This window comes from Anomaloglossus baeobatrachus, chromosome 6, assembly GCF_048569485.1.
Source record: "Anomaloglossus baeobatrachus isolate aAnoBae1 chromosome 6, aAnoBae1.hap1, whole genome shotgun sequence".
NCBI classification, from domain to species: Eukaryota; Metazoa; Chordata; class Amphibia; order Anura; family Aromobatidae; genus Anomaloglossus; species Anomaloglossus baeobatrachus.
In genome coordinates, this window is record NC_134358.1 from 149,149,708 (window position 1) to 149,177,356 (window position 27,649).

Here is a 27,649-nt window from a genome sequence, read left to right on the forward strand (position 1 = left end):
TTTGGGCCCCCCATTCACTAGGGGCTCCCCAAGGATGAGAACCCCAGAAGCGCCTGTCAGGCTATGTGCGCACTTTGCGTTTTTTCATGCGTTTCTGCAGCGTTTTGAACTGCAGCGTTTTAATGCCAAATTGCATGCGTTTTGATTTTCAAGCAAACTCTATGGGAATTTGGGCTTTCTTGTGCGCACAATGCTGTTAAAAACGCAGCGTTTCAGTTGCAGAAAATTTGGCAAAATCTCTGCGTTTAAAGAAGCAGCATGTCAATTGTTTTTGCCATTTTGGCAGCGTTTTGCTAACATTAGAGTCAATGAGAACTTTAAAAACGCATTCGAAATCAAAATTCTAGCGTTTTTCATGCTTTTTTGATGCAGATTGCATGCTTTTTTGACAAAATAAACGCATGCATTTTTTACTTTATATTAAGGACATGATATGTCCCTTTACACACACACACACACACACACACACACAGTCCAACAATTAAATTAATGAAAATCCATAATTTCACGTTATTTTATGCATAAATATTAGAACACAGTTATAATTTTAATAAAATTAGCTATTTTGTGTTTGATATTAATCATGATATTTGTTATCATTTTTTCCCGTTTTTTTCATTGTTTTTGAATGTTTAAACTTTATTTAGTAATGTATTTGCATTCAAAACGCATCTGACTTTAAACAATGAAAAAGCATGTAAAACGCAATAAAAACGCAAGCGTATTTTTAGCATTTTTGTGGTCAAAACCAAATTTGACAAAGACAATTTCTGCCAGAGGATGCTTTTAGAACTGCAATAAACTCAACGCAAAGTGCGCACATAGCCTTAAAGTTCTGATCACTACCAAAACTGGTCCCAAAACTGGTCATTGTCCAGGAGATAGGAGCTTTGCAGGGGCGGCCTCTCAATGTAGAGCTGTTTTACTAGTCTCAGTTACATGAAGGAAATTCTGTTGTTACCAATTAACAGAGTTCTCCAATTATAATGAAAAATGTATATCTTTATTTTTATGCTTGGACCCTGCAAAGACCTTAATTGAGTCCCTGTGGTACTCCTGCCGACACTGAGAAGTAAGGGATTGATGTTGCATCTGCTTTTTACCCTGCCCTACTTCATTATGGCTAAAGCTCCATCAGTCTAAGGTTTGGTGGAGGTCCTGATAGTCCGACCCCACCGATCAGGTAGTGATGTTACTATTCACACAATATGTCACCACATCTAGGGCTGTAAAAATGTCTTAGAATACTCTTTGTAGGTACTATGATCAATAGTTTAGAAATCTCAAGCTATAAACCATGGGGATTTGTGGCAGATACTGCTCCATACCCTCCTGAAAGCCTACCCTTGGTGTACATATCCTTCTGTAGGGAGGGGGGCACCATTGCACCCAAAGGGCCAGCCCCAGCAAATACTGCGCATTGTGTTGAGAAGTGACCATTTTACTTGTTAACTAACATCATTTTCCCCGTTTGCAGTGCATAATAATACTATGTGTTAAATAACAAATGAAATCCAAACATGCATTAATGTGACTGCTGTACAAAACACTGACAAATATTGATTTTTGTGGGAATTGAAGTCATTGTAAATGATTTAACCTTTGTGGCCACATAGCTAATGCTTTCTGTCACTCATCAATAATTACAATTGTAGGAGCTGGCATTTATGGTTTTCTTAAAGTAAATTCAATATAAAATTCCATCACTGGCAAATTAAAAAAGCCGTGGGATCTGGGAAGCGATCACGTTTCCTACCCACAGTCCCCATAACCAGGTTACACAGTATATAAGTGATGTTTGCAATGTATTTAGTGGGTTCTACGTTTACTCTCACACACGGGGTCTCCGATCTCAAAACTTAGTCTTTTACCTGTGAAGTAGTAACAATTTTATCTAAATGTTTTCATTGGTAGATCAGACTTTAGCACCAGATTTAGTAACTGATCTTTGCCTGATTAGTGAAATACTTCTATACGGAATATCACATAGTTCTGGTGCTGAGTATCCCCATTTGTGATCATTTCCATGGTGACACCGCAGTGACGTAGACCGTTCATTATCACTATGTGTATGTTGGAGGGCAGGTCACGGTGGGATGTTTTCTATATACAGCACAGAGGTGACAGTGCTAGCAGATGGCACCGTTTGTCTGTTCCAACCATATTGATTATCATGTTCCAACCATATTGTCTCTGGACGCTATCACAACCTAAAACCAAAGGCGCCAACATCTGTTAGGATATGTTCACAAGATTTTTTTTCAGGCTTCCTAAATATTTGTTTTTAAAGCAGAAGATCCTTCAGGAAACGTTCCTTTCTTTGGCATTATGTAAATCTGAATACTTTTAGCATACTGTACTTTGATAATTTCCTGGGTGTTTATTTTTGTCTGCTGACAGTTTTTTGAGTGTTCTTTCCAGTATTTTTGGGGTGCCTTTTGTACTGGCATTTTTTGTAAATGTTTTAAAATTCCATTTAAAAGGTGTTGTCCACTGACATTGATAGGATAGGTCATCAATGTCTGATTGGCTGTGGTCCGACACACCGAACTCTCACCGATTAGCTGTTCCCAGTCCCGGCAGTGGCAGCAGGCAGCCGGAAATGCTCAATTCTCCAGCTGCCCTGTCTTCTGATAGCTGCAGTGGCTGGGTACTGCACCTCTGCCTCCCATTCTAATTAATAGGAGGCAAATGTGCAGTACCCCGCTACGGGCACTATCAGTTGACAGGGTAATATGACCATGTGATATTTCTGTCAAAATTGGGTGCAGTGTACATTTAATGAGAGTAAAAAATGTAAAGGGGTCTGAATACTTTTCGTACCCACTGTAATATCACAAGACAACAACTTTGTTAACACCCCCTCCCTGCAAATGATGTATCAGGGCCTAAAAGAATTTTTTTAGTAAGTCTATGGCCCAGAATCATTATTTGCATTTGTCTGTTTTTTAAGTCTCTTACCTTTCTTGGTCTAAAGGCCACTTTACACGCTGCGATCTCGCTAGCGAGCGTACCCGCCCCCGTCGTTTTTTGCTTCATGGGCAAATTGCTGCCCGTGGTGCACAATATCGTTAGGCCCCGTCACACATACTTACCTTCCCTGCGATGTCGCTGTGGCCGGCGAACCACCTCCTTTCTAAGGGGGCGGTCCGTGTGGCATCACAGCAACGTCACACACCAGGCGGCCAATAGAAGCGGAGGGGCGGAGATGAGTGGGTGCAACATCCCGCCCACCTCCTTCCTTCCTCATTGCGGGCAGCTGCAGGTACGGTGATGTTCCTCATTCCTGCGGTGTCACACATAGTGATGTGTGCTGCCGCAGGAACGACGAACAACCTGAGTCCTGCAACAGCAACGATAATTGGGAATAAAACAACGCGTCAACAATCAACAAAAAGGTAAGTAATTTTGATCGTTAATGGTCGTTCGTGCGTTTCACACGCAACGACGTCGCTAACGAGGCCGGATGTGCGTCATGAATTCCGTGACCCCCAACGACGATGTCATTGCGTGTAAAGCGGCCTTTAGTGTTGTGGTATTAGTAATAGAAACAAAACTGTGTGGGAACAGAGGGCAGGAATGTAAGAACTTAGCACCTTTAGTGGTTGAGGTGTTAGGTAGGTAAAATGCCATTACAGACATAATGAAAAATGAGGATCTCATTCAGGGTGAATATGCTGACTACAGATAATATGGTCCGAGTGGACATCAATGAAGGACTTGTTGGATGATAGGATTTTCTCTGCCCACTTTCACCATATTGTCGGCATACCACATGGGGAATGGTTATTGACCTTGTCCATCTTAGGCTGATATTTGTACATAGCTCTATCCCACTGACACCTGCTGAAGCCTTACCTCTGGTGGCTACAACTTATTAGAAAAATAAGGAAATGTCCTAATCTCTGACCTCTTCCTACATACTGACTTTATTAGTTTGGGATTTGATAAGAATATTATAGATATTGAATGTAAAATGTGCTGTCACTATCCCTAGCTTTTAGTCTCTGTTTTGGCCTACATATGTATTGGTAGGCCACATGCACACGTTGAATATTTGGTGAGTTTTTTACCTCAATATTTGTAGCCAAAACCAGGAGTGGATAAAAAATCTAGAAGTGGTGTTGTGTATTTATTATACTTTTCCTCTGATTGTTCCACTCCTGGTTTTGGCTTACAAATCCTGAGGTAAAATACGACCAAATACTGAACATGTGCACTTGGTCTTACAAGGTATTGGAGAATTCAGTTGGCTGGTGGTAAATTATTGTGTATTAACTCCTTGTGCTGTGCTAGAAGGCCTTGTGAGTCTACAATCAATCCCCTGCATGCTCTATTAGCACAGCAGGCCTATCTGAAGCATGGACGCATAACGCTGATGCTAAAAATCAGGGCTTTCCTGTTATATACGGTAATCGGCATGTTATTTTTTTCATTTACCCAAATGCTTCTAAGTGAAAAATCAAAGTGTATATATATATATTTTATATGTATATATATATATATATGTATATATATATATACATATATACACATATATATATATATATATATATATATATATATATATACACACATCTATATATATATAATTGCCTTATTCTGTCTGTCTGTCTGTCTTGCTCCAAAATTGTGTCCTTACGGTGACGCTCACCTCGCCTCGGCTCCTCCCCCTGCACGGATTGGCCGCTCGCCTCGCCTCGCCTTCGCCCCCCCCGCACGGATTGGCCATGTCCTTACGGTGACAAACAGCGGATTGGCCGCTGGGCTCGCCATGGCCCCGCCCCCCCCGCACGGATTGGCCGCTCGGCCTCACGGATTGGCCGCTCGCCTCGGCTCCTCCCCCCGCACAGATTGACCGCTCGCCTCGGCTCCGCCCCCCGCATGGATTGGCCGCTCGCCCAGGCTCCGCCCCCCACACGGAATGGCCTCTCGCCCCGAGGTGAGCGCATCAAGGTCCTGCAGTGGCCGAACACACACACACGCACACACATAATAACAGACACACACACATCAGATCACACTCACTCTCACACACACCTCACACACACATCAGATCGCATCCACACACTCACAACATACCGTGATATCGCTTGCTTCTCGGCGGCGATCCTGTGCGTGCAGTGACCTTCCAGGACCTGCCGGAGAATCACATGGCCGGAAGCATGTGGTATCTCCAGATGTTGTGATTGTGTGAGTGCGTATGTGCGATATCGTCAGTGTGTGTGTGTGAGTGTATGCGATCGGATGTGTGTGAGTGTGTTCTGATGTGTGAGTGTGTGTGTGTGAGTGTATGCGATCGGATCTGTGAGTGTCGGCAGAGGAGCACGGCGTGCAGCACAGCTGCTGGGACTGCCCACCGGTGGGCACAGGGAAAAGTGGTGTGTGTGTGTGTGAGTGTATGCGATCAGATGTGTGCGTGTATACTGTCTGATGTGTGACTGTGGAGCACGATGGGGGGTGCGCAGCATGGGGGATGGAGCACGATGGGGAGTGCGCAGCATGGGGGATGGAGCACGATGGGGGGTGCGCAGCATGGAGGATGGAGCACGATGGGGAGTGCGCAGCATGGGTGATGGAGCACGTTTGGGAGTGCGCAACATGGGGTATAGAGCACGATGGGGAGTGCGCAGCATGGGGGATGGAGCACGTTTGGGAGTGCGCAGCATGGGGGATGTAGCACGATGGGGAATGCGCAGCATGGGGGATGGAACACAATGGGGAGTGCGCAGCATGGGGGATGGAGCACGATGGGGGGTGCGCAGCATGGGGGATGGAGCATGATGGGGGGTGTGCAGCATGGGGGATGGAGCACGATGGGGGGTGCGCAGCATGGGGGATGGAGCACGATGGGGGGTGCGCAGCATGGGGGATGGAGCACGATGGGGGGTGCACACCTCCCCCCAAAGCACAAACACACTGCCACACACGCACTGCACAACACACCACACTGGGAACCACAAACACCGCCCTACACAGACACCCACACACACAGACAACGCCGCACACACACAACACCCAACACACAAAGAGCGCGGCACACACAAATATACGCACATACCGCACAACACACACATTGCACAAAACATACCTCCCACCAAAACACACAAACACACCCCACACCCACACAAACCGTGCAACACACACACACAGCACTCCACAAACAAAGCAACACACACAATGCAACACACAAACAACACTGCTCTCACCCCCGCCACACCCAGACAACACCCAGAACATGTACAGCGCCCTACAGAAACGCTTGGTAACTACACACAACAACATCTATATATATAACAAAAATCATACATTAACTACACAATACGTAAATTCTAGAATACCCGATGCGTAGAATCGGGCCACCTTCTAGTATATATATATATATATATATATATATATATATATACTACATAGAGGATAAACATCTAAATATTAGATAGGATACATATTGCATGTCACTAAATTCTCTCAGGCAGAAAGACAGTCATTGCTTACAATAACAGAACTGAAACATTTTGGGCATCAGTATTGGCCACCCAGGAGCTAATGTACAAAATGGAATAACCTTGCAGCGCAGCACAGGAAAGTACACAACACTGTGTCCTGATCATTTTTTTTATGTCAAAGGGAATCTGTCAGCAGGTTTTTTTTACCTCGCCTGAGAGCTGCATGATGTTGGCAAGGAGATTCTGAATCCTACAATGTGTCATTAAGATTGCTGTCCGCAGCCTTTCTGACACAATCAGAATTTAGCCATGTAGTTGAGTTGAGAGTGCTTCCTTGCCCACACCAGGCTCTCTATAGAGATTATACATTGACAATAAGGTGTCAATCAAAGGAGGGAGCGTATCGGATTTTCATGCACGTGACATTGTAGTATGAGCAATATTAAGTCCTGCTTGTGTCCTGTTGCAAACATAGCAAATAAACAATAGATAGGACCTTGACAAGACAGGCATCCCTGAATTCTATTTGTTAACACTTGCAGAACGCTGTCTTCAGCTTACATAACAAAAACCTGCTGAGAGATTCCCTTTAAGTAGGATATGACACGTATTTGTTATACTATTCACCAATGCTGACATTGTGTGCTAACCTGTTCTGGGTCCTGTACCTGGATCCTGGAAGAAGAAAATGAAGCCATGATTTACAGTGCCTTGCAAAAGTATTCAGCTCCCTTGAATTTTTCAACCTTTTCCCATATTTCAGGCTTCAAACATAAAGATAAAAATTTTAATGTTATGAAGAATCAACAACAAGTGGGACACAATTGTGAACTTGAACAAAATGTATTGTTTATTTTAAACTTTTGAAAAAAAAAAAAACAACTGAAAAGTGGGGCATCCCCTTTAAGTTACTACTTAAGCGATTACCGATTACAGCTGCAAGCTTGGGGTATGTCTCGTATCAGTTTTGCACATCAAGAGACTGAAATTCTTCGTTTGCAAACAGCTCGAGCTGAGTGAGGTTGGATGGAGAGCGTTTGTGAACAGCAGTTTTCAGCTCTTTCCACAGATTCTCGATTGGATTCAGGTCTGGACTTTGACTTGGCCATTCTAACACGTGGATACGTTTATTTGTGAACCATTCCATCATTGATTTTGCTTTATGTTTGGGATCATTGTCTGGTTGGAAGACAAATCTCCATCTCAGTCTCAGGTCATTTGCAGACTCCAACAGGTTTTCTTCAAGAATGATCCTGTATTTGGCTCCATCCATCTTCGCATCAGTTTTAACCATCTTCCCTGTCTCTGCTGAAGAAAAGTAGGCCCAAACCATGATACTGCCACCACCATGTTTGACAGTGGGGATGGTGTGTTCAGGGTGATGAGCTATGTTGCTATTACGCCAAACATATCATTTGGCACTGTGCCCAGATAGTTTGATTTTGGTTTCATCTGACCAGAGCACCTTCTTCAACATGTTTGATGTGTCTCCCAGGTGGCTTGTAGCAAACTTTAAACAACAGTTTTTATGGATATCTTTGATAAATGGCTTTCACCTTGCCACTCTTCCATAAAGGCCAGATTTGTGCAGTGTACGACTGATATTTGTCTTATGGACAGACTCTCTCACCTCAGCTGTAGATCTCTGCAGTTCATCCAGAGTGATCATGGGCCTCTTGGCTGCATCTCTGATCAGTCTTCTCCTTGTTTGAGATGAAAGTTTGATGTACAGCCGGGTCTTGGTAGATTTGCAGTGATATGATACTCCTTCCATTTCAATATGATTGCTTTCGCAGTGCTCTTTGGGATGTTTACAGTTTTGGAAATCTTTTTGTAACCAAATCCGGCTTTAAATGTCTCCACAACAGTATCACGGACCTACCTGTTGTGTTCCTTGGTCTTCATGATGCTCTCTGTGCTTTAAGCAGAACACTGAGACTATCACAGAGCAGGTGCATTTATACGGCGACTTGATTACACACAGGTGGATTATATTTATCATCATCAGTCATTTAGGACAACATTGGATCATTCAGAGATACTCAATGAACTTCTGGAGTGAGTTTGCTGCACTGAAAGTAAAGGGGATGAATAATATTGCACGCCCCAATTTTCAGTTATTTATTTTCAAAAAAGTTTAAAATAAGCAATACATTTCGTTCAACTTCACAATTGTGTCCCACTTGTTGATTCTTCACCATAACATTAAAATTTTTATCTTTATGTTTGAAGCCTGAAATGTGGGAAAAGGTTGAAAAATTCATGGGAGCCGAATACTTTTGCAAGGCACTGTAACAGCATGTAAGGAAGTATACTCACCTAGAAGCATTGCTTCTATAGTAGACTGTCTCTGTACATGGTGAGCCCGATAGAGTCTGTGCGCTAGCACTAGGACAATATATTCTTCTTTACTAACGCACATATATGCATGTGATCAAGTCATTCACGAGAGAAGGGAAGTAATTACAATAGTATGCTTCATATTTTTATTAAATTGGTTGTTTCCTGTGGCAGGTGAGTCAGAATGGTCTTTCTTGTATTATTTTGAAGGAGTGAAAGATACTGTAATAAAGAACAGATATGAGTGTCCCATCTGCTACAGGAGAAGAGGGATCATGGGCAACAAAGACATGAAAGTTTAATGAAATGTTGTCAGGAAATCAAAATGCAAGATACTGTAGTTGGTGGAGAGAATGCTGCATATAGTGCACTGACGTGGAGCCATTGTATTTATGGGTCAGCTGCAGGCAACAGCATACCTGGAGTTCAGAGGATTTCCATTGCGAAGCAGGCAGAGCATAGCAGTACTATAGACACAGTAATGTCATATCAAATCCCAAACAAATTCACTGCACTCGATGTATGTGATGCAAAATGTGACAAATTTTATTAAATAAGGAATTGCGACTATGCAATCAGACGTTTTGACCCGCCTGGGTCTTAGTCAGGAGTCGCTGTATAGTGGGTGTCTGGAGGATGAAAGATGAGGTGCACTATAGCACTAATGCACTATCCTGAATACACTATGTCAATAGCAACAGCGCTGCTGCACCTGCAAACCCTGTGTATAATCCTCAAGGCACCTTCTTCTATGCATTAGTGCTACAGTGCACCTCATCTTTCATCCTTCAGACATCCACTATACAGCGACTCCGGATTAAGACCCAGGTGGGTCGAAACGTCTGATTGCATAGTCGCAATTCCTTATTTAATAAAATTTGTCACATTTTGCATCACATACATCGAGTGCAGTGAATTCGTTTGGGATTTGATACTAGAGTCCTTGACCCAATTTTCACTTGCACCACCATCATTATAAGTCTGAGTGCAGACCATCTTTCTTTCTACATAAAGTCATATCAGATATTGTCCCTCTGGTCTCTGTGGGACAAAAAGCATCAATTCTCACTTTCATAGTAGCCCTTCCAGATGGGAATACAACAATGTATCTAATTCAAAGTATGCGACATTTACATTTCTATCTCTGGCTTTATTAAAAATATGTTTCATTTATACAAAAGATAAGTTTTGCTTACTCACATTATTGATGACCTATCCTGACAGCCCCATGATTAACTATCTGATGGTGGCCAGACGTAAACTGAGCCAGGACAGCACCATGTAGTTACTGTTCCCAGGTAGTGCAGATCATCTCTTATTGAAGTGGCTAGATTAGCTGTAATAACTGGGAACGACTACCACACAGTGAATGGAGTTGTGCTCTTCCGCTTCGTATACTGTTTATGTATGATTGGTAATAAATATCTTTACAAATATAAAAACACTATTCTTCAGCGCTCTGCAAATAATGAAACATAGAAAAATCCAGTTTTTCATTATTAAGTGATAATATTTTTATGCTAACTCCATTGGATATAATAAATAGAAGAAATAGGAGTATTTACACATGAGTACAATACAAAATAGCTTTATTGGTACAAAGAATCAAAAACAAATTTCACACAATTAAAAACACTTTAAAAAGGGAGTTACAGCGTACAGTGCTCACAAGTGTAGAAGGGACTACAGGTATACCCTCAATTACCGCCTGAATTAAGAAAGTAGCAACAATTACTATACCATGCTTAATGGTGTAAAATGTGATATAAAACTACGATCTAAATGAGCGCCACAATTAAGTGTTATCTTATATCTATAGATCCGAGTCAAATGAATATATATTTTTGCGTACTTGTGTTTATCAATTCATATATTAGATACTATGGCTATGCCTAGTCAAACATATATATCCAAGTGGATGAGGGGTCACCTACTGGGTTAAGTGGAATTGTCTAAAAAGGCAACCAGATCTGATTCTAATATAACTTCAATATAAGCTGACACCCTCCAGTCTCAGTCATACCATTAAACAAAAATAGAAATATCAAACGCTGGGTGAAATAAATAGCCACAGCTTGTTAATATGCAGTAAGTCAGAGACGTAGTAGTATAAAGTAGTTACACATATGGCAGTATAAATAAAGAATCAGAGGTCACCAGCTAAACCACTAGGCAAAAAGAGCCCCTATTCAAATCATTGGAGAATGATCTGCTCCTAATCCATTAGGTGCAGCAAAGGCATGTGTGCCATATCTTCAGGATCTATAGATTAATTCAGCTGAAAAAACAAAGTCAGGCAAGTAAAGCATACCCATGTTGATATATGGCAGTTGTCTCCTCCTATGCCCCGATGCGCATTTCACATCGAGCTTCCTCAGGGGGCTACTCGTTAATCGGCACCTCACATCTTATATAGCTGCCATTGCCCCATAGCACCAGCTGTGGATCATTAACGGCGCGTGCATGCCTCCATCCGCCCATCGCCCCAGGTCCGCCGCTCGTCAGCGGCTACAGCACATGCCTACTGACTCATAGTAGCCAGTACCCGCGTGCCGCCTGTAGACAGCGGCGCGATCCCGGACAGGGGGCGGAGTTCAGCAGGCAAGCGCACAGATCCACAGCGATGATGTGACCGCAATCCACCAAAAATTGGACAATGTGACAGCAAAAAACCTTCACTGGTAACTCTAACTGTCTGTGACAGTGTGTTCCCAACAGTGCATTACTTAGTATTTACATACAACCGGGGCCACAAATCATACTAGACCCCTTTACATAAGTACTGACAAATCGCAAAATACGGCCCTTAAATGTAAAGTACAGAGCTGATCTCACTATAGAGCACATTAACTAGGCATCAAACAGCCAGATTACATATCACATTTAGAGCACATTAACACATTAGCATACAGTTCTTCAATAGGTGCTCAATGTACGATGTCCATGGATGGCAGCAGTCACAAGTTATTAATAGGATCAATGCCCAGTCTGTAATGGATGATGAGGGTAGGCACTAAGATGATACAGGAAAGTAACGTTGAACTGTAATAAAAAATAATAAATAAAAAATGATTAAAAGAACCGATTAAAATTGTGAAAACGAAAAACAGTGGAGATAGCACAGCAAGTTCAAATATCGAATATAAGTACATCTAATAATACATTAATATAATGATTAATGTTGAACAGGGAATCAGCTAGAGAAAACAAGCAAAGGAATTTGCCTCATTTAACCCTGCAGGGTACATGGTCTGCAGCACTGTGATCCATCTACATTCTTGCTGAAGTAGTTTCCTGCAAATAATGAGCACATGGATTCCACTATTGCTGCACTCATAAATAGGTAAGGCATAGTTTACAGCTCAAAATTTTTACCAGTTAATCAAAACGTCATAGCCATTCACTAGGAATGCTAGCCTTGTTCTACATTTTCCACAGGCCGCACTTTGGGCCATGCACCATTATCCATTCATATTTTTCAGGCCTGCCTAATAATAAGAGCTAAGCTGAATCTTATCTCTTCCACAATTCATTTAAGACCTGGTTAGCGATATAAAAAGGGTAGTCACTGGAGTATGTTCATCCAAACAGGTGATCTTGTCGCTGGGGTGTGGCTTACAAAATTTTGAGCAAAAGTGTAAACTAAAGGGGGCTTTACACGCTACGATATCGTTAATGTTTTATCGTCGGGGTCACGTCGTTAGTGACACACATCCGGCGTCATTAATGATATCGCAGTGTGTGACACTTTTGTGCGACCTAAAACAATCGCAAAAGTGGCCAAAATCGTTTGCCACGGAGAGGTCGTCCTAAAACAAAAAATCGTTTACCTCTCATTAACGATGTTGTTCCTCGTTCCTGTGGCACCACACATCGCTGTGTGTGACACCGCAGGAGTGATGAACATCTCCTTACCTGCCTCCACCGGCTATGCAGAAGGAAGGTGGTGGGCGGGATGTTAAGTCCCGCTCATCTCCACCCCTCCGCTTCTATTGGATGCCTGCCGTGTGACGCTGCTGTGACGCCGCACGACCCACCCCCTTAGAAAGGAGACGGATCGCCGGCCAGAGCGACGTCGCAGGGCAGGTAAGTCCATGTGACGGGGGTGTGCGATTTTGTGCTCGACGGGCAGCGATATGCCCGTGTCGCACAAACGATGGGGGCGGGTACGCACGATAGCGATATCGGCACTGATATCGTAGCGTGTAAAGCCCCCTTAAGTACTTCTCATTTTTGAAGGTGCGTAGTAATAGTGGAATTCATGTATTCAATGATTGCAGGATGCTGATGCATAGTGTTTGTATGTACTGTATAATACAAAAGTTTTAAGCAAGTATAGAAAAAATGCAGCAAAGTAAGAATTAATTAAAAAAAAATCACGTATTAATAGTTTATTATTATCAATTAAGAAAATGCAAAGTTAGATCTTTCACACGTCCTCGTAAAACACATACGTGTTTCACGACCCTTGTTGAAGGTGCGTATGTGTGTCCATGTATGTGTTCTATGTGTTCCTTCCGTCCCTCTGCTATTCATGTGACATCTGGATAGCACATGGATAGCATGGGCTGGTATACTTACTTGTCCCCGGTGCTGCTGTCTCCTGCTCTGCTGTTACTTCCAGGTCCATGGTCAGTGCGGTGAATATGCAATGAGCATAATTAGCGGGATCCGCCCGGAAGTAACAGCAGAGACAGCAGCGGAGGACACAGGTAAGTAAAAAAACTCTTTACTTTTATGTCACCTGTGTTTTCTCCAGTACGTAACACACTGATGCCACATGAATCACATCAGTGTGCAGTCTGTGTGACACCCGTGCTGCCAGAGAAAAACAGACATGTCACCGTGCTGAGCACACGGACACACATGTACTCCACAAGGACAAACAGTCCGTGTGAAAACATAGATAGATGCACAGACCAATAGATTTTAATGGGTCTACGTGTGTCCATATCTTCGGTGCATGGGAAAACAGACGTCACACATACCGGAGACATAGATGTGTGAAGGAAGCCTAAGGGTATGTGCGCACGTTGCTTTTTACCTGCTTTTTACCTGCTTTTTTGCTGCTTTTTCTTCTGCGCTGTTTAATGCCAAAATGGATGTGTTCTTCTATTCAAGCAAAGTCTATGGGAATTTGGGTTTCTTGTTCACACTATGTTGTTCAAAATGCTGCCTTTTTGAGGCAGAACTTTGGTCAAAAACTCAGCTTTTCAAAGAAGCAACATGTCAATTGTTTTTGCCATTTGGGTTTTGCACTGCAAAGCTGAGTTTTTGACCAAAGTTCTGCCACAAAAAGGCAGCATTTTGAACAACATAGTGTGAACAAGAAACCCAAATTCCCATAGACTTTGCTTGAATAGAAGAACACATCCATTTTGGCATTAAACAGCGCAGAAGAAAAAGCAGCAAAAAAGCAGGTAAAAAGCAGGTAAAAAGCAACGTGCGCACATACCCTTAATGAACAAGAGAAATATAAATCAAATCACTATTTGGTGTGAACACCCTTTGCCTTCAAAACAGCACAAAGCATCAATTCCTCTACGTACACTTGCACTTGAGATCATGCCCCTCTTATCGGAATGAAGCGGAGTATTCATATCGCATTACTACGCCACGTGGCCGCCATTCCCGACTCTGAAACCAATGAATCCTCACAGCGCACAGGGTGCCCGATGTGAGGATTCCCAAGTCTGCAGTCACATAGAGTGACAGGGTGACTACAGACTTGTGGATTTTGACCGGACAACCCCTTTAATGGTAATAGGATATTTCACAAAAGAAGTGTCGGTAAGGCAACTCATGTGCCATTGCTAAGCTTGAATAACTTACTGTTTTAGAGGAACACAAGAAGAAGTCGTTTGACAAGTACTACGACTGTCTAATATATTAATTTTGCAAATTCCGTATACGCTTCAGTCGTCCTTTACTTACTAGCAAATGAATGCCCTTTGCATATTATCCTGCATTTTCTGCTCTTGAAAACCATTAGTGGTTCATTGTCAGCAGTTTCAATGACATGTGACTAATGTATACAGATGACTATGCCTGGCGGTGCGGCGTACGGTATGGGAGCTACATGTCTGTGATACTGATGTGCTTTTAATTTGATTTGTCTTCAGCAGGGCCAACAGATCTGAGCATGAAGAGGCAGTTAGCGACTACCTCCACATCATCCAGCAACACAAGCTCCAGACCTCAGCTAAACCCTACTGAAATTAATGCAGTCAGGCAGCTAGTGGCCGGCTACCGGGAATCAGCAGCATTTTTGTTACGTTCTGCAGATGAACTAGAAAACCTGATCTTACAGCAGAACTGAGTCACACAACCTCTTCCCTGGCCTGGATTAATGCTGGAGTTCCACTAACGACATGCTGACAATGTATATGCCAGAGTGGATCCGTCTGGTTACCGCACTGATGAGTAGAGGAGATAATTACCATAATGCCACACTGTTTTCAATCCATGAAGTGATGTTAAGGTGCTGCCGGTGAACTTGAGACCTCTGAGATTCTGCAGGTCTTTGATGTGTCCAGCTTTTTGTTCTCAGTGTGTCAGTTTAAATATTGCATATGTGGCTGTAGATCATTAAGTCATGCAAAGCAGTGGAGCAAAAGCGAGACACTAAGTTGTTAAATTATTTCCAAGTGCAATATTAGTGGAATGTTCTACTGACTCTGGAAGTAAAGCTACACGACATAGCAGGACAAAATGCCAACATACACTCATGGTAGAACATTTAAGGAAGGATTGCATATTTTTTAAATAATGTGATTTTTATATGGTCATTTTTTTTCATGCAGACATTTTCATTTCTATGATGTTTTCATATTCCCTACAGATGAAGTAAGAATCTCTTTTCCACGTCAGATTCCCGCAGGTCTTTAGGTTTCTGATTTCTTAAAAAAATAACGCACAGCGCCCGACACTTTACATTATTCAAACTTCCACTATGGGGTCACTGGATTGAGGAATATATACCTCAGTGCAGGTCCAAATAAAGCCATTCTCGAGTGATATTTTATATGTTACCAAGTTCTTTCATTTTAATGTTTCTGTTAGAGTAGAGCAAAGTCCCAGAAACGTCTGTGGTGGTACCTAGTGGAGAGAGTATGTGGAAATGTTGAGAGTAAATGATAAGATGTCAATCTATTAAAAAGCTACTAACCACATAAAGACATAGAGTTTTTCATTATCAAAGGGACTTGCTATCAGTAGATCTAGGAGTAGTAGAACATTTTGAAGAACCTACGGAGAATGCTCCTCAGCATACTCTAAGCTGCAGCTTCTCAGCATTCGGGACCAGATAGCTTAAAGTGTGGATGATAGACGTCTTTAAGACAATTGGTGGTGACAAAGCTACTGAATTACCTACTATATATGTTTACAAATCTATTTTTGATTTATTGTTGGTGAGATTTATGTGTGAATTATTCTTTAGCAACATAACAATGGTACATACAGTACATGTAGCAGAATTCCCCCATTGTCAGGTCAAGCATTGTGGGAATATAAGTAATGAAGAAATCTGGCACTTAGAAAATGATGTGTGAAACAGTTTGTGAGTTTAATATCAATAATCTAACATATAGTGTGTAAAACAGTGACATTCCATCATTTTTTGACCATTATCAAACTTACACAAGGTTGGTGGTCTAATGGTGCTGAGAGAAGCATGGAGCACTGTTGGCAAGAGATTTTCCCCCCAGTGACGTTGTCACATTGCCAATAGCGCTATATGCCTCTCTCAGCACCATGTGTAAGTTTGATAATGGTCAAAAACTGACTGAAGCGTCATTTTTTTAGGCCTCTTTCACACGTTCCGTGAAAAACACGTTTTTCACGGTCGTGTTCAAGGTGCGTATGGCCATCCATGGGCCGTGACTTTGGAACACGTGTGTTCTGTGTGCTATCCGTGATAGCACACGGAGAGCAGGAACCTTTTACTTGCCTGTCTCCGGCGCTGCTATCCGTGGTGCTGCGGTCACACTTGCTTCCGGGTCCGAAGGGCAATGAATATGCCATGAGCATGAAGCATGTGACAGCAGTGCTGGAGACAGGTGAGTATAGAAATTAATTTTATTTCAAAGACTTGTGTTGTGTCACACGGATTACACTACTGTCACACATGGTCCATGTGAAATCACTGATGTGTGCGCAGACCCATTGATTTTAATGGGTCTGCATATGTCCGCGATTTCGGTAAATATAAAAAGAGCGTCATACGTACCAGAATCACTGACGTGTAAAGGAGGCCTTACACACTATACGTTGGATCATTGAACGTAAAAGCAGAAACTGTTCCACGCATCCTTTTCTGAGTGCCGGATTTCTTTATTACTTATATTAAGGATTGGGACCCTATCTGGGCACCTATGATTGAGAGTGCCTAGTATTGTGCGAGTAGTTGACTATTCGTACTCGTTATGCTGTTAGCGAGTACTGTCCACTATTCGCATATTCTTTACGATTAGCGGGCACAATGTAAGTCAATGGGAAAGACTCGCTAAAGTAGCGAGTAACCCGAAAGCTGTATTTTTCGTGCGATTAGCAAATAGTACGGCTTTCGGGTTACTCGGTACTTAGCGAATATTTCCCATTGACTTACATTGCGCCCACTACTCGTAAATAATATGCGAGTAGCGGACAGTACTGGCTAACAGCTTAGCGAGTATGAATAGTCAACTGCTCACTCGACACTAAGAGTGCCGTATTTCTTCTTCATTGTTGTGGGAATATAGTCTGCCAAAACATTACTAGCTCTCTATATGACCCGTCCCAGGGAACCTATGCCTCTACCCTGTTATCAACACATGATTTTGCTGCTCTTAACGTGTTCACGTTCTTCTCTCGGAGGTTGGATATTGATGACTAAATACTTAAGAGGTTGCAAGTGACAATCTGATAATTTGCACTCTGGTGTGTATTTTTCATTTTAAGCAGATATTTTTTACTGAGCCCCTGGGAGGGTTAAAGGACTCTCCCTTTTTTGCACCCAGCAGGTTAACCCTTTTAGCTACCAGAGGGGTTAGCAGCACACTGCCATGCAGACGTCTATACTGCTAACCACTCTCCAAATAAAAAGGGGTGAAAATAGTTTAGTTTTTTTTTCCCTCGCACAGTATGTGAATTATAACCTCCCACAAGACCCAAACCTGTAACAAAAAAAAAATCTGTAAAAATCAATAGAAAACTCCAACCTCTCTAGATCCTTATTTTACAATGTGGACTACACCTTATTAGTGTTTCTTTGTGCACTGAATCATAATTTTCACTTTAGCCGTAGAAAGTACTTTTGTTCTTTGCACAGTATGATATGTTTAGTTGTTTAGCTTTTGTTAAATATCACGTCCCTTGTGCATTCCTGAATTTGCCTTATTTCATGTAAAAATGTAATTCAATTTTTGACAATGAGTTTAAGGCATCAGTGATGATATTTTGTACATAAACATACCTGTTTTATATAGACTGACTGTGATTGTGACTAGGTAATGTGCACTTTTTCTTGTAACTGTGGGCATTGCTATGCTTTTTTGAGTGTTTCTAGAATCATTGTTGCTTACTTAAGAAAAACTTTTGTGATACTGTTTGTGAAATATAATGTGAAAAAAACTATTGAATTATGAATATTTTTAATATATTGTACATTATTATTACACAAAACAACTTTAAGTTGTGGAAGCAGATCCACAGATTTCAGTGAAAAAAAAATCAAAGATTTGAGGGCTGACATTTCCTCTGTTTTGTTTGGATAAATAAATTGATTTATGTGTAATTTTTTTCTGTTGTGTATAATTATTTTTGGGGAAAACTATCTAAAGCATTAATACAAATTTTGGAAGCCGCTACAAAAGAAATGAGGTATTAAAGGGAATCTGTCAACAGGGTTTTGCTATATAATCTGAGAACAGTATGATGTAGTGTCAGAGAGCCTGATTCCAGTTAGTTATTAAGCTGTGTGTTATCATTTCAATACAATCTGTGTTTTATCAGCAGGAAATTTCACTAATGTATTAGCTGTTGTGTGCCTCCTAGGCCTCTGTTCTGTGTAAACCCGTCTCCATTACTGTATGGCAGCTTGCTGACAACACACAAAGCTGCCAATGATGGGTTTGAGTGGGGGTATACACCGATCAGCATTCTATCCACTGCTACATCTACAACAGATAAAAGATTGATTCTATCAAAAGTGCACCTAGTAGTCCAGGAAGATGCAAATCGCTGATATCAGTCTCTTTGCCCCTTTATTATTGTACGTTCAGATTACATAGCAAAAACCTGGTTACAGATTCTCTTTAATCTATGGTACCACAGATTCTATCATAAACGCTGATAAAAAGTTAAAAGCAGGGAGGCCAGCTCCTCCAAGGTGTAGGGGGACAGTTCAGGCCACGTGTCCAGCTTGGATACCCAATAATTGTACAGCACAGAGGACTCACCGAGGACGCTGGTACAGTGGCTAAGTACTCATTCACCATGTTCCAATCCTTTTCCCTCTTTGTCAGTCTATCCCGCGTATCTGAGGTAGTATTCCTGATAGGATCTCCCTAGATACGTGATAGTCAGGATATGACATAAGACGCTAAACATATGGAGTTAATTTTATAGAATGACTAAGTCCGAAAGTCCGAAACACTTTGGCTGGATTTGTGATATGTGCGTTTTTAATATCTGCGTTACTATGAAATATGATTTGAGAACTTTAACATGATTTAAATAAAGCGTTGTTTACAAGAAGCCTGGATGCCGGATTCCTTCCTGCCTTATGGGTGAATTTCTACAGACAAGCATTGTTTTGTCTTTGAGCACGGCTTCTACCTGGATGGTTGCGCATACCTTTTCTGACTTTAATATTTTTATATCCAAAATTTATGAATGAGGGACACCTAATGGCCCTCTAAAAATTTGGTTTGAAGGTCTCATGATTACCCTTTTGATATGGTGGAGAAGGAGAATAAAAAAAATCATGAACTGTATATGATATTTTGGGTTAGAAGGAGTGCATGGGAATACACCAGAAAAAAAAGAAACATTTAATTTACCTTTATTTTTTGCTGCTGTCATCCATTGGGGTTGAGAAGTCTGGGCCAATACGGGCATTGATCATTTTGAGACCAGTCATCCTGTCAGTATTTTCAATTGACAAGCGGATGCGCCTGTCAGTTATTATGCCCCTGACAGCATTAAAAAGCCACAGAATCATGTTAAAAAGGGAGACTGCAGCCATGAAGCCTCAGATTTGGCTGAACTCTGTAGACAATACAAATAATGCGTGAAGGCCTTCTGATGGAATTCTAAAATTTTGGAATGAGGGCCGCATGATGACCTTGTGACATAGTAGAGGAGGATGAGGACAATAAAAAGAAGAAACCATGAGCTGTATACGCTTTTTATTGGGTGGAAAGGGGTGCGTGGGAATACACCAGAAAAAAAAAAAACATATTATAGCATTTCGAAGTGCAGCAGTATCTTTTTGGTGAGACTAGCCGTGTTAGCTTGCACCTGTTCACATGAACATTTGATTTGGCTTCATGTTCAGCGGTTGAGAAGTCTGGCCCAATACAGGCATTGTTCATTTAGAGAACAGTCAGCCTGTCAACATTTTCAGTTGACAATCGGATGCGTCTATCCATTATTATGACCCCAGTGGCACTAAAAACCCAAAATATCAACTTAAGGAGGGATGGAGCAGTGACTGCGACTGGTCAGCCTCAGATTTGGCTCATATCTGTAGATGATACAAATTATTTGTGAAGGCCACCTGATGGCCTAAAAGTTTGGAATGAGGGCTGCATAATGACCTTGTTGATATGGTGGAGAAGAAAAACAAGAAAAAGAAGAAACTGAACTCTATACCCTTTTTGTTGGGTGGAAAAGGGTGCATCGGAATACACCAGAAAAAAAACATATAGCATTTCGAAGTGCAGCTGTATTTTTTTGATGAGACTAGCTTGCACCTGTTAACATTTGTCTTATTCTTGGAAGTAATGGGCAGTATATTGATATTTGTAACACCTTTCAAGCCCCAGGGGACCAGGCACTGATATTGCAGGAAGGGCAGCGGCACTGAAGGTGAGCATAAGAGGTTATTATTTTATACGGTGGAATATAGCAATTGAGAATGGGTTGTCTGAGTACAGGGATAACAGTATTCCCGAACAGTGTCATACTAATGCATCCTACATATTTGCTCCTCTGCTTACTCCATCATTAAATCTAATTTCAGGTTGTCTTTTTTTAGCTCAGTTCCAGAAGGGTCACTAGCCCCTATGATGTTATCATACTAAGACTAAGGAGCAATGTGCCACGTAGCCAGTCCACAATTTTGTTATTGCTTCTATTTTAGATTATTATTGTTGTTATTATTATTATTATTAATAATAATAATAATAATAATAATTATTATTATTATAGCGCCATTTATTCCATGGCGCTTTACAAGTGAAAGAGGGTATACGTACAACAATCATTAACAGTACAAAACAGACTGGTATAGGAGGAGAGAGGACCCTGCCTGCGAGGGCTCACAGTCTACAGGGTTAGGTACAGATTAGTAGATGATATAAGATTAGTGCTTTTTGTTAAAGTTCCATGTTTTGTTTTCTTCAATACTGTCATCAATCTGTCAATACTCAAAATTATTTTATCATTGCATGCACCACACATTTATGGTAAACATGGAAACAATAGATATGCATTAATAGAAAGGAGCCCCTCATTTGTGTCCTGTGGAGAAGACAGCAGCTAAAAGGTTTGTCTTTTGTAATGAAAGATGTAGAACATCTGTGCATTTTACAGATTTGAATTAAATTATTATTGAAATCAATGGGACATTTTACAGATGTCCCATTGATTTCAATAATAATTGTGTAATACTCAATTTTCCATGTGATAGTGTCACAGAGGAAATAAACACTTGATATCGTATTTATGTAAGGATTCCAGACGATTGCTCAGGGTCCTAATTGCAAGACGTGGTGCTTCGCTTATAACTGACACAAACTTCTAATGAAAAGCGGGATTGTACAAAGTGGATAAACACTTTAAGAAATGTCTCACCCCCAAAATGCATATTAAACAAGCTGTACTGTGCTATAGAGAACTTAGCCCCTACACAAATCATACTAGCTTGTATATTTCAGTGGTACCATGCCTGAGAAAAATACTTTTAAATCAAATGAGAATGAAGGGATTTCAGTGCACTCATAGCTTCGCCAAGGGCTCAGTGCATGATTATATCCACTCAGTTTGCATTTCAGGTCCTCTCTCAGTTCCCATTAACAGCACTTGCTTGCCCAAAGTGAGTACTACCTGAACTCAGCTCACATGTCTGTGTGGCGCCCCTGAGGCTTCAGTCGCCACAGTGCATTGCATCTGACTTAAGGTGCAATGCTCATCCGGGTAAGAAGAGGTTAATCACTGGTGTTTTTCACTTATACAACATGTAGCCAGTGAATCAGCTAGTGACACAATTCAGGAAGCAAGCCAGCTTGGAAAATTCCCGGTTGCTGTGACAACCACTAGTAAGTCATCCGAAAAGTGGGGGCTGCACTGAGGCAGTAGGAACACACAAACGGTTTCACATCAGAAAACTGAGACTCTGAACAACACGGTCACAGGAAAGCATGTTTGAGAGCTTCTCCTGCTAGAACCGGGCAGACTGGAAAAGGGCGAGAGGCAAACAGTGGAGCTAGTGAGACAGAGGAGAACATGATAGCTGAGGTCAAGCCTAACCATTCCCACAGTGCCAGCACAGTAAGGGTGAGGAGCCCTGGGGTAGGACATACTCCACATTGGACTACCAGAATCTGCAGAGGATGGGGATTCCAAGTCCCCTCGCTCACCACCCATTTTCCCGGAGCACAGTGACACATAGAGTCCGGGGTCCAGATCACAGTCGGGCCCCACGGCGAGGACCCACGCCACCTGCATACTGGATGGGACACTTTACAAAACACCGGGGTCCCCAAGTTGCTTCAAGCCACAGGGATCCACACGTAAGCGCAGAGGAGGAAGGTCTCACACTCCACAGACACCGGAGTATTGTATTGTTCCTTTGATGTTCTGAGGAAGGAGACAGATGTCTCTGAAATGCGTACACCTGTACGAACAATAAAGGAATTAAATTAATATACTACTGAGTATCAGCGTGGTATATACCCGATTTCCCTCTACGTCTTACTACATACTCCACAGATACTGGTGATTGCTTCTGATTTACCCGGGACCAGCTGGAGCCCATTGCGGTGGAGAGCGGCACCACCAGGGCATCTTATAACTGAGTAAAAAGAACTTTGAACTGCAGCCCCGGTGTCGTTCTTGTCATTGCCATGATGCTGTGGCCCTCGCTTCAGTGACACCAGCCGTCCCCACAGCCCTCGACCCCCTGAGGGCCGCTCCACCTGCGGGGAGCAGAACCATCTTGGCTGCGACATTACCATCCGCCCAAAAGGACAGCCAATGCAGCAGCGGCTAATCCCTGGCCGCACACCGTAGGTGGCGTCACGACAACTCCCATCATCCACCTCTTATTCCACCTTTTATTGTGGAAACCTTGGCGCACAAAACCGGGCAGGGCCACCCATGACGTCCCCAAACTATCATCGGCCCGGCGACGAGTAAAGGGTTAACGCCCTGGGTGCTACATCTGTGCACTAACAATGTCTGAGCATGGCAGCACTCACACAGTGGGACTATGGTACATTCTTCTCCCTGGCTCATCTCTGCTGCTGCTGCTCACTTCACTGATACACACAAAAGTGTAGAGAACAAACCAAGGAGGAGAACACTCTGGCCCACACTGTGTGCACTCCAGCACTGAGTAGGGGTGAAAGACATCCTTCAAGACCCTGACAAGGTTGCACCTCATATTAAACATCAGTGGTCCACAACCTTTCTTACTTAGAGAGCCACATTCAGCTGTGAAAGAAGGTCACAAGCCACATTCAGCCCACACCCCTACTCGACTACCCAAGTAGGGACATCCAGCTCCTGCTCTCCCTCTTCCCCACAGTAATAACACCGAGAGCCTCCATGACCGGTACAATGACAGCCAAGGCTTCCCCATAGAAATCACACCGAGGCAGTAATTCTAGATCCAGGGGTTCTCACCTTACCTTTTGGTATTCTCCATCAGACACTCTCACCACACCATTGCATCCAGCTTAAAGCATTTCTTCTGACTGGCAGTATCATCCTATACCAAGGCGACTAGATTCTCTTCTGTGCAAGGCTACTCACAAAACTCACCGTCTGGAGACCTATTCTTCGTGGCCCTTTACCAGGCCTGATGCTAATATACCAAGCTGGCAGAAAGCCACACATCATGGACTTGTGAGCTACATGTGACTCCAGAGCCATCAGTTGGGGACCCCTGTTATACTTTATACAGATTATTGCATAACCCTGTATTACTGAGCACATCATTGTTTATCTTTTACTGCCGTGCAATGTTTCATGGCCAGCAGCACATACTTATAACTAAGGAGTTCTTCAAACTGATATATTACCTTGAGATCTCTTCATGTTTGATCACTTCGTACCACACATGAACAGATCCAGAGTAAACATCATTAGTTAAGATCTGGTCCATCAGACAGAAAAATGTGTACATTGACAAGACTTCACATTAGTAAGGGAGATCATTTGGCTCTTGCCTGGAAATGGAATAATTCTTGCAGAATTTTTTATTTATTTTTATTTAGACTTTTTTGATGTTCATAAAAGACAGTATGTTTGAGTGTAGAAAACAACAGAAGGTCCACTGTAGAAGTACTGTCCGCATGTAAACTTTGAAGAAAAGGAGCTATAAAAGAAAAAAAACAGATTATGGCTTTAGCGCAGACATGAAAAGGTAAAGTAATGATATGGAGCAGCTTTTCTATCATACAGTACTGGTGAATAAACAGATCAATGTCTATAACTGAAGAGAGCCTTTCCCTGCTGAATATACAATATGCATGAACTGCCAAGAAACAGGCCTAATAAAGAGGAAAGTTACATATCTGTACTATATTAGCACTAACTATTGTGGACATGACTGGCATACATAGTTCTGAATAGATAGGAGAAAATTCACAACTGACTGGAGGATCATACATATTACACTAAAGTTATGAGCATAAAGGCATTGTTCTACTGATTTATTACATACCTGTAGAAATCCTCAGCCTGGTTGTTCTTTAATGATCATTAGAAGTTTGGGTGCAATAAGCTCTTTGCGTATTGGGGTGGGACCGAAGGGTAGGACGGTAGTTGGGATCTTTGGCTTTGCCATGGCCTTTTAGCTGCCTTTTGTGTTCATATAATCTGTTTAAACTGTTGCAGCGGCGCCATCCTAACCGAGGACGGCTCTTGTGCACATTGATTTGGATCTCAATGACGATAAACGATATCAATATCTGCATGCGCCGTCCCAAGTTTCATTTCACGGAAACCTGCGGGCTGCACTTACGCACATTTATCTCCAAAGGGGCTTTAGTAAAATAGCGCCAGTGCAAAGGAAAACTACTGTGTAAAGGTACCGTCACACATAACGAGATCGCTAGCGAGATTGCAGCTGAGTCACGGTTTCTGTGACGCAGTAGTGATCCCGTTAGCGATCTCGTTATGTGTGACACCTACCAGCGATCAGGCCCCTGCTGTGAGATCTCTAGTCGTTGCAGAATGGTCCAGGACATTTTCTTCAAAGGCGATGTCCTACTGGGCAGGACACATAGCTGTGTTTGACACTGTGTGACAGGGTCACAGTGACTGCTGAGATCGTTATACAGGTCGCTACTGCGACCTGTATCATTCCTGCATCGCTGGTAAGATCTGACTGTGTGACATCTCACCTGCGACCTCCCAGCGACTTACCTGCGATCCCTATCGCTGGTAAGTCGTTGTGTGTGACTGGGCCTTAAGGGCTGCAATGTTGTGAGATATGCTCTTCTGTGACCCAGCCAAATAGTTTATCTTTTTTTAGAGGGGGGAGCCAAATTAGAACTTCTGCTATGAGCCCCACGATTTCTATGTACACTCCTGCACACGACAGTGTAAAAAAAGGGTCCGATTTCTATCCATAAAAGTGGGATGAGTTTTTTCTCACTTGTCATTCCTTTGCTGTTTGTTTGTTTTTTTTATAGACAAATTGTGTAAGTAAATAAAATTGGTTATGAACACTGGCTCATTAAAAAAATCAGTTATGACTTGTCCAACTTATACGGTGGTGCGAGCGACCCCTCATATACCGCTGGGATCGGTGTAGCAGGATGGATGTTCATGCCAAGTCTAGCAGTTTAACAAATCACATGCTGCATCAATAATGATAACGGCACATGAGTTTAAAGCTCTCCTTCTGTCAGGCCATGGAGGTCTGTCAGGCAACTGGAGGCCTGATAAAGTCCTCTGGGTCTGTCATACACTAGAGATAATTAGATCTTGCCAGACTTGGGGTCTGATAGACAGTGGTGTAACTAGAGTCAGATGGACACCAGTGCAATATTTAGATCTGTAATATGCAAGTTGGTTAAATGTATGGGCATTGTAGCTCTCTAAATCTAATAAAGACATATGTGTTGCCTTCTACCCATTATGTAGTAATGTCCCCCAACCTCTACTAATGTCTCCTAGCCTGGGTCGCTTCCAGGTATATATGTCGCCTATCATGGTATATATGTCCTCCACCAAGAGCCCCTTCCAGGTATATATGTCCCTTATCCTGGGCCCACCCAAGTGTATATGTCCTTCATCTTGATATATATGTCCTCCATCCTGGTATAAATGTCCCTCATCCGAGGCCCGTTCCTGGTAAATAAGTCCCCCATCCTAGTATATATGTCTCCCATATGGGGCCCCTTCTTGGTATATACATCCTACATGCTGGTATATACATCCCCCGTCCTGAGATATACAGTGCTGGCCAAAAGTATTGGCACCCCTGCAAGTATTGTTTAAAAAATCATGTGATGCTTCTCTAATTTTTGTAATTAACAGCACCTGTAACTTACCTGTGGCACCTAACAGGTGTTGGCAATAACTAAATCACACTTGCAGCCAGTTGACATGGATTAAAGTTGACTCAACCTCTGTCCTGTGTCCTTGTGTGTACCACATTGAGCATGGAGAAAAGAAAGAAGACCAAACAACTGTCTGAGGACTTGAGAATCTAAATTGCGAGGAAGCATGAGCAATCTCAAGGCTACAAGTCCATCTCCAAATGTCTACGACCTGTGTCTACGGTGCGCAGTGTTATCAAGAAGTTTAAAGCCCATGGCACTGTGGCTAACCTCGCTAGATGTGGAAGGAAAAGAAAAATTGATGAGAGATTTCAACGCAGGATTGTGCGGATGGTGGATAAAGAAGCTCGACTAACATCCAAACAAGTTCAAGCTGCCCTGCAGTCCAAGGGTACAACAGTGTCAACCCGTGCTATCCGTCGGCGTCTGAATGAAAAGGGACTGTATGGTAGGATACCCAGGAAGACCCCACTTCTTACCCCAAGACATAAAAAAAGCCAGGCTGGAGTTTGCCAAAACTTACCTGAGAAAGCCTAAAACGTTTTGGAAGAATGTTCTCTGGTCAGATGAGACAAAAATAGAGCTTTTTGGGAAAAGCCATCAACATAGAGTTTACAGGAAAAAAAAAGAGGCATTCAAAGAAAAGAACACGGTGCCTACAGTCAAACATGGCGGAGGTTCCCTGATGTTTTGGGGTTGCTTTGCTGCCTCTGGCACTGGACTGCTTGACTGTGTGCATGTCATTATGAAGTCTGAAGACTACCAACAAATTTTGCAGCATAATGTAGGGCCCACTGTGAGAAAGCTGGGTCTTCCTCAGAGGTCATGGGTCTTCCAGCAGGACAATGACCCAAAACACACTTC

General features: G+C 42.4%; 1 protein-coding gene across 5 annotated transcripts in view; it reads left to right on the forward strand.

Annotated features, from left to right (window-relative positions):
- NOL4 (nucleolar protein 4) overlaps positions 1-17,259 on the forward strand; it is a 428,227-nt gene extending 410,968 nt beyond the window's left edge. For 3 of the 5 annotated variants that reach the window (XM_075353310.1, XM_075353313.1, XM_075353312.1), the window contains one exon: positions 14,909-17,259. In XM_075353310.1, coding sequence (XP_075209425.1) covers positions 14,909-15,105 — 197 coding nt within the window. In that variant the 3' untranslated portion in view covers positions 15,106-17,259. The remainder of the gene's footprint in view (positions 1-14,908) is intronic. The other 2 variants (XM_075353311.1, XM_075353314.1) reach the window with 1 other exon arrangement.
- Positions 17,260-27,649: the final 10,390 nt, after the last annotated feature.